This window comes from Solanum tuberosum, unplaced genomic scaffold (assembly GCF_000226075.1).
Source record: "Solanum tuberosum cultivar DM 1-3 516 R44 unplaced genomic scaffold, SolTub_3.0 scf00725, whole genome shotgun sequence".
In the NCBI taxonomy this organism is placed as follows: Eukaryota; Viridiplantae; Streptophyta; class Magnoliopsida; order Solanales; family Solanaceae; genus Solanum; species Solanum tuberosum.
Window position 1 is genome coordinate 62,101 of NW_006239639.1, and position 8,704 is coordinate 70,804.

At 37.5% G+C, this 8,704-nt stretch overlaps 2 protein-coding genes across 2 annotated transcripts in view; both read right to left on the reverse strand.

The window, feature by feature from the left end:
- Nucleotides 1-4,940: 4,940 nt before the first annotated feature.
- LOC107058948 (LRR receptor-like serine/threonine-protein kinase EFR) lies at nucleotides 4,941-5,954 on the reverse strand. Its single transcript, XM_015305232.1, has one exon. It carries the CDS (start codon nucleotides 5,952-5,954, stop codon nucleotides 4,941-4,943), a length of 1,014 nt encoding a protein of 337 aa, XP_015160718.1.
- A 225-nt stretch (nucleotides 5,955-6,179) lies between these two features.
- LOC107058949 (probable LRR receptor-like serine/threonine-protein kinase At4g36180) overlaps nucleotides 6,180-8,704 on the reverse strand; it is an 8,464-nt gene continuing 5,939 nt past the window's right edge. The window contains exons 3-4 of the mRNA XM_015305234.1: nucleotides 6,928-7,308; nucleotides 6,180-6,877 (exon numbers count right to left, since the gene is read on the reverse strand). Of these exons, the coding sequence (XP_015160720.1) occupies nucleotides 6,180-6,877; nucleotides 6,928-7,308 (1,079 nt within the window). The remainder of the gene's footprint in view (nucleotides 6,878-6,927; nucleotides 7,309-8,704) is intronic.

Sequence of the window (8,704 nt, forward strand, 5' to 3'; positions counted from 1 at the left end):
AACAACAACTTAAGCTTGAAAGGAATACAAGAGAACACTTACCTTGGCCCTGTACGACTCAAGAATAACTTAACTGAACTCAATATATATAAGGCAAAAAGACACATGCGATATATAAAGCTTTTAAAACATTGTAAACAACTTAGTTCGTTAATGATTAAAGCAATAACAACTCGACTTTACTTATATAAAAGTAATACAACTTTAGTGGGAGATTCTTTAACCGACAAACCACCACTATGAGCCCTAGTGGTGATACAACGTTTTACCTCACGTTGCCCAAGGACCATCCTATACCTGGCCGTGATATATGAATCTAACTTTACTAAGTGGATCCACTAGCTTAACTTACAGGATCATCTAAAAAGTATGACCCGTTAAATCCCATGTTGGCCACATGGTTCTTATGGAGAGTTGAGTTAATATGAACTCGTGTCCCCAACTCGGTGCTCAAGACTACTCCCAAAAATATACTTTAGCTCATAAGTGTTTTAAACACATCTTTCTTTAGTTTGAGATAATTACTCAAAATCTAGCCCAAAGGCTCTCTTGGAATCGATGTTCCTTTCTTACTCAAATGTAAAAAAAACATTTAGAAACTTCTTTGGGAAATACATAGTTTCCTAATAACTTTTGAGAAATGGACTCGACTTTATGCTCTTGACTTAACTTGAAACTTGAGACTCTTCACTTTGCTTGAAACTCTATACCCTTTTTACTTGACTTGAAACTTGAGTCTTACAACGAAGTAAAAACATTCAATAAAGGCTCTTGACAACTTTGAAAAACTTGCTTTGACTTAACTTCTAGGCTTAACTCTTGACTTCACTTGACTTAGAAAATAACTCTCCTTGAATTGGATTTTGAATTCAAGGTGTTTGATCACATGTTATGGAGGGATTCTTGATGTTTAGACGTACTTTGGAGTGTCGGAAACAACTATGAAACATAGATACAATACCAAGGAACATGCATGAGAAAGTGTGAAAATAATGGGGGAACTTGGCGTCCTTGGCGCTCTGCAAGGCGTGGGGCGCCAGCCCTCGAAGCTCAGAGAGGCAGCTGTGGCTCACTGCAAGGCGCGGCGCCCTAAGGGGAGAAGGTCAGAACACTTCTTGGGGCGCGACGTGCCTCCCCTTTTCCCCGAAAACTTCGACTTTTCTCCTTTATTTCTCCAACTCTAAACCTCCTCAACCTCAAAGGTTCCAGCCCCAAAATACTTAGAATCATAAACCCTCAACATACAATAGATTTCAATTCAAAAACACAATCAGAAACATGTCCCAAATCAACAAGGGACTTCAACAACACAACCCAACAACTTCAACAACATAACCAATCTTTTCTCGAAAATAAAACGAGTTTGGCGTGTGAGGGAAAGGATCAACCCAACACTATGAACTCACATACCTAGTAGGGATCACCCCCGGCGATATCCACGACGATCTTTGACGGAAACTTGCTTGATCTCCTCTTTCTTCTCTTCTTCTCTTCTTCTCTTCTTCTCCTCTTCTTCTCCTCTTCACTCAAAACCCTCACTCTCACTCTTTTAAAATGGGACAAACTGATCTAAAAATCAGTCCAACATTTAAATATAACCAAAAGAATTGATTAGGGAAAAGACCAAAATGCTCTTAAAATTTCCGGACGGATTTCCCCGCCAACTTCCAAAGGCCACAACTCACTCATACGAACTCGGAATCGAGTAAAATTGGTGGCGTTGGAAAGATCGTTCCACGAGCTTCGCAAAAATAACTGGAACTACACCTAAATCATCCTGATCTAGGAGTTATAACTGTTCAAAGTTGGCCAAAAACTCATCTTTTTCCATACTTAGCCAAATTTCCAGATTCTGAATTTTTCCAAAAATGACGATTTCCAATTTCAAGCTTCTTCATAGTTATTTCAAATTGTCAGATGTTACAACTACACACCGGCCCGAGTACTGATGGATTCTATTCTCTTCCGGTGACGAAATTACTCTCACCAGCTTCCTTTGCTGCTTCTCTTGGTGTTGGCGTGCTCGTCTGGCGCATGCATCCTATCCTATAGTTCGTCAAGCGTTACTGGCTGCTGTTTTCATGTCTAGTAAACCATCTAGTTTATGCACTGCTTGTGCTGTTAGTAAGAGTCATAAATTCCCGTTTAGCGAGTCTACTTTTAAGGCATCTGGCCCTCTTGATTTAATTTGTTCAGATGTGTAGGGTCCTGCCCCGGTTGTTTCTAATGATGGTTATCGATATTATGTCATCTTTTATGATCATTTTAGTAAATACACTTGGATCTACTTTCTTCGCTTCAAGTCTGAAGTTTTTTCTATATTTATCCAATTTCGTATTATTGTTGAAAAGTATTTTGGACGATCTATTAAATCTTTTCAAGCTGATTGGGGAGGTGAGTTTCAAGCCTTGACACAATATTTACGTGATAATGGGATTACACAAACAACCTCCTATCCCTATACTCCCGAACAAAATGGTTGTGCGGAACGAAAACATAGGCATATTGTTGAAACAGGGAGAGCACTATTGCATCATTCTAATGTTCCTTCTCGTTTTTGGACTAATGCTTTTGAAACAGCCGTGCATACTATTAATAGACTATCTACACCTCGGCTACAACATCAATCCCCATTTTTTGTTCTATTTCAAACAGATCCTGATTACTCTTTATTACTTGTCTTTGGCTGTCTTTGTTTTCCTTGGCTTCGTCCTTACGCAAAGGACAAATTGTCACCTAGGTCTAAACGTTGTATTTTTCTAGGATATAGTAAAATTCATAAGGGGTATAAATGTTTTGACCCTGATTCAGGAAATGTTTTTGTATCTCGTCATGTCATTTTTGATGAAAATGTGTTTCCATTTTCCTCACAGGATGCAAAGGTTCCCAGCTCATCGACCAATTCTGTTAGTGACCCAATAACTTTACAACTACCGTTGTTGCCTTCTCAACCAACCCCTCATGCTTCCTCTGAGAAGTGTTATCGCTTCTCTGTTACCTTCGTCTAGTCCAGCTTTGCACCAACCTTCAGTGGGAACAAACATCCACTCACCACTGCCTACTGCTCCATCTGATAATAATTCATCTCCGGCTCCACTACCTCCTGTTCAACGCATGGTTACTCGTAGTCAAACAAGTTCGTTGAAGCCTAAGATTCCCTTTTCCTTGTCTGCTATTACGCATTCTAGTGAGGAACCTACTTGTTATTCACAAGCTTTAAAAGAGGACCATTGGCGTCGTGCGATGACTAACGAGTATAATGCTTTGATTCAGAATGGAACCTGGGAACTTGTACCTCCATCATCTTCTCAGACTGTAATAGGTTGTCGTTGGGTGTTCAAAACAAAGTTGAAATCTGACGGGTCTCTGGATCGTCACAAGGCACGCTTAGTTGCCAAGGGGTATCATCAACGTCCTGGAATTGACTTTGTGGACACATTTAGTCCGGTGGTGAAGCCGACAACAATCAGATTGTTACTCTCCTTAGCTATGATTAATGGTTGGAATATCACACAACTGGACATTTCAAATGCATTTCTCCATGGGCATTTAGATAAGGTTGTTTATATGTCGCAACCTCCTGGATTCGTTGATCCATCTCGTTCTGATCATGTTTGTCTACTGAAACACTCTCTTTACAGTCTGAAACAAGCACCTCGTATGTGGAACAAACGATTAACTGATGCGCTTTTCTCTCTTGGCTTCTTGGGTTCCAAGACTGATAGCTGTTTATTCTACATATCCACTGCCTCTGATAAGCTGTTTTGTTTGGTGTATGTCGATGATATATTGTTAATAGGTAATAACCCTGCTCGAATTAAGTCACTCGGTACACAACTTCAGGCCCAGTTTGCTGTTCGTGACCTTGGCACTCTTTTTTATTTTCTGGGCATTGCAGCAACCTGGACCAGTGAGGGATTGTTTTTGTCTCAACGTAAATATGTTGAAGACCTTCTTAATCGAGTACATATGGCTGCTTGTAGTCCTGTTTGCTCACCCATGCAACCTACGTCGAAGTTATCCTCTACTTCTGGTGTTCCTTTCAATGATCCTACTTTATATCGCAGCACCGTTGGGGCACTTCAGTACCTCACCTTCACTCGACCAGACATTGCTTATGCTGTGAACAAAGTATCCCAATTCATGAATTGTCCCCTGGATGTTCACTGGATAGCTGTGAAACGTATTTTATGTTATATAAAAGCTACTGCTTCCCATGGCCTGTTCTTCAAACGTACTTCAAATAACTTGCTTCACGAATATTCTGATTCGGATTGGGGGGAGATGTGGATGATCGAAAATCCACCACTGGTTTTGCTATTTTTCTTGGTGATAACCTGATCTCGTGGTCTTCACGTAAGCAACGAGCTGTCTCTAGGTCCAACACTGAGGCTGAATATCGGGCATTAGCAGCAGCTACATCTGAAATTACCTGGGTTGAATTCCTTCTTCGGGAGATAGGCTGCTTCACATCTACTGTTCCTATCCTTTGGTGTGATAACCTTAGTGCTACCTACTTGACAGCTAATCCCATTTTCCACTCTCGTACCAAACATATGGAAATTGATTTTCATTTTGTTCGCGATAAGGTTCATGCTAAGTCACTTTCAGTTCGATATGTGAGTACTCATGATCAAGTTGCTGATGTGCTCACCAAGCCCTTGTCAAAGTCTCGTTTCCTTGATTTAAAGAGCAAGTTGACAGTAGTTCAGCACCCTGCTCAACTTGAGGGGGAATGAAGACAGATGATGCAGCGTTTGTAGTCCAACTAGGATTAGTCTCTTATCTCCTAGTTTGTGTTGGTTTTGTTACTGTACTTGTGTAACTATAGGACTCTTAAGTTAGACTCTATATATATTCACTCATGTACATCACATATAGAATTATTGAAAAAGGTTTTACAACTTGCTCATTTTCCAAATCCAGAACCTTTATGGCCACTACAGTTCCACTAGATAAAATGCCTTTGTACACAGAGCCAAAGCTTCCCTCACAATTAAATTGGATTCATCAAAATTATTTGTTGCTCGTTGAATCTCATGATAAGAAACTAATTGGTGAGTCCTAATCTCCAGTACCTTTTCAACATCTTTGGACTTTCCTTTCTTCTGTCGTTTCATTATCCAAATTGAAACGAACAAGAATATCAGAAAGGATGTAGTAACCACTGGAGTAACAATTTTTAGCACAACCTCCTTAACCTTTGATTGTTTTCCAGGATTAGTGATAGCACAAGAAGGAATCTCCAATATGTGCATTCCGCAAAGACCTTTATTCCCGAGAAATGATTGCAAAGTGGAATTTGCAAACATGCCACCACTCGGTATTTCACCTTCTAAATCATTAAATGAAACATTAATGGTTTTAAGATATGAGAGTTTTTCCAAAAACTTAGGAATAGTACCTGACAACACATTTAAAGACAAATCCAAGTCTTTTAAGCTTATCAAATTAGCAAAGGATAATGGAATTTTGCCAAAAAATGAATTGTTCGATAGGTCAAGATACTGCAGGTTTTGGAGTTCCTCGGATGTGCTTGGTATCATTCCTGAAAAGTGGTTACTGGAAAGATATAGTTCTACAATGGCTTTCATTCCTCCAATATCTGATGGAACTTCTCCCTCTATTGAATTTCGTGACACACTTAGATAGAGAAGACCACTCATCTTCCAAAGGCTCAACGGAAATTTTGATGAAAATTTATTAGAATCCAAATAAATCTTTTGTAGCATGCTAAGATTTCCAAAGCATTCTGGAATTAATCCAGAGAGCTCATTAACTTGCAGAGTTAATTTAACCAAATTAGATAAATGGCATACCGCTTCTGGAATATGTCCCTGCAATTTATTGTTACTTAGATACAACCCTTGGAGTTGTTTAAGCTTACCAAACTCAGAAGGAATATTCCCTGCCAAGTTGTTGTCTTGAATGTCTATGGATGTAAGACCGGTCATGTTGCCTACACTTGTGGGGATGAGGCCATTGATGTGTGCATCTACTAAATGAATTTTTTCAATAGTAGATGAGAGATTCCCAATAGAATTTGGTAGAACGCCGCTCAATGGATTGTTACCCACTTCTAGATATCTCAACATCCTACAGTTCACCAAAGAATTGAAGAATTTCAACTCATGCTCTCTTGGTTCATTGGTAAGTTGATTAGTATGTAGGAGCAGTATTTATAGCTCACAAAGATTCCCCAAATTGTTAGGAATAGTTCCTTTGAGAGAGTTATCATTTAGCGCCAGTATCTGAAGCTTGGAAGCATTTGTTATGAACAATGGAATTTCCCCTTCAAGCTGATTGTCTCCCAAGTAAAGTTCTTTAAGGCTGGGAAGATGAAGACCTGTAGTGGTTGGAATTCTCCCCGAGAGGTTATTGAAACTAAAATTGATCACTTCCAAAGAAGATATGTTGAAAATAGCCTCTGGAATTTGACCAATAAGATTAGAATTATTGGCAAAGCTTAATTCTCTCAAATTTGATAGCTTCCCTAATTCTTGAGGAATTTGCCCCTTCATCCAATTGTCGACACAATCAAGATATTGCAGAGTAGAAATATTTCCCAATGAAGTGGGAATAGTCACTTCTACTGGGTTTTCACCAATATAAAACCTTTTGAGTTTGGATAAACAACCAATATTTCTAGGTATGTCTCCAGTGATATTGTTGAAAGATACGGACAAAAGTTTGAGCTCTGTGAGTTGGCATATGTTGGAAGGAATGCAACCAGAAATTTGGTTGTTAGACATACTTAAATGTTTCAGATTTGACACAATATTCCCTTCATCGAGCAAGAGAGGACCAGAAAGGCCATTGAATGACAGAGATATGCCAAGTAGTGACGAGCTATTAAACAGTGTTGGAGGAATGGAACCTGTTAATTGATTATCGAACAAGGAAAAAATGCAAGTTGGCTAAGATTACTGATCTCCATTGGAATGTTACCATTGATTCTATTCCCAGACAAATTGATGTTCATCAATTTTGTGGCATTTCCAACATAAGGAGGGATTATACCAGTGAGGCTATTGTTCCCGAGATTTAAGACTCTGAGTTGGGGTACATACCATGGGCCTCTCCGCATTTCACCACTGAGTTCATTGAAAGCCAATGAAATTACTTGAACTCTCCGGTTTTGAAATAGACTTGTTGGTATACTTCCGTTGAGCTGATTGTTTTTAACATCAATAACTCGCAAGCGAGGCATGTGGCCAAGTCCATAAGGGATGCCACTGTGGAAGCTGTTGTTCTGGAGATTGAGAACACTGAGAAAGGACAAATTTGCCAAAGATGGGGAAATTGTGCCTTGAAGTTGCAAATTAGGAAGATCATTAGAGGAAGCAAGTGATATAGAAAATTGAATTAGAAAGAGAAGAATCAATAAGAAGATGTGCTTCTCCATATTAATTTGTGTGTTGTATTTCCAGTGACCAAAGTTACTCCACTATATATAGCACTAAAACAAATAAAATGTGAAAACAGATTAAAAGGAGGAAAATAAGTAGCAAAAAGAAAAAAAGTCATTATTTGGGTTGTGTTTCACAAAACGAAATAAAAGTCATAATAGAAAGAATAATTGTTGCTAAATTTTCATTATATTGTTAATAGCAAGTCAATAGGAGTCAATCCTTCAAATCAACCTTATAAGACTCTGTTACACAACACACATTCACTAATCACAAAATGGAAGAAATTTTAATCTTTTCTTTAGAAGAAAATCAAACGTGACACACACTATACTACACACGTCGTCAAGTGTGGTTTCACTTTTTTTTTTTTAACTAAAAATAAATTTTAAATCTATTTTATTATTATTATTTTTGTTTTCTTTGAATTCCAAAATATAATATATTCAATCAAATTCAAATGAAAAGGGCAACATTATTGTTATAATAATATGAACCTGAAAAAAAGATTGGAGGCTAAGATTTCCTATATTCACAACTTCACGTAAGCAAGAAATAAATTATTGGGAAAAAGTCTGAAATATCTGAATTTTGACCGAAATTACTGTAATAATTTCAAACTTTGGATAGGATCTATTACCCCCTACACTATTTAATAGTGTATTTTAAGGATATATAAGTGCCCAGCTGGACAAGTTACTATTTATAATGATGCAATGTTTATGATATCCACATGGACACCTATATATCTTTAAAATACACTAGTATTAAATAGTGCGGGGTAATAGGTCTTGCCCAAAGTTTGGGATTATTACAACAATTTCGGTCAAAGTTTGGATATATTTCAAACCTTTTTCCCTAGATTATATGATCCTGATATTTAGCTGATTGTTATTTTTAGGGAATAAAGTCTTAAATATATCCGAACTTTGATAGAAATTGTTGTTATAATCTCAAACTTTGGGCAGGACCTTTAACCCCCTCCACTATTAATAGTGTATTTTAAAGGTATATATTCACGCGACCATCATAAATATTGCATCATCATATATTATTAAAAGTGAAAAGCTCTAAAGATAAAAAGTTGGATACCATTTTACCCCTAAACTAAACTAAACATCTAATTAATTAAATAATATTATTTTAATTATTTTTTGAATTGTAAGTTATTTATTAGAAAGGGATTGTGGAAGAACAAGCGCTATTTAGGATTTCTAGAATTTTAATAATATTATTTTAATTATTTATTAGAAAGGGAATGTGGAAGAACAAGAGCTATTTAGGTTTTCTAGAAT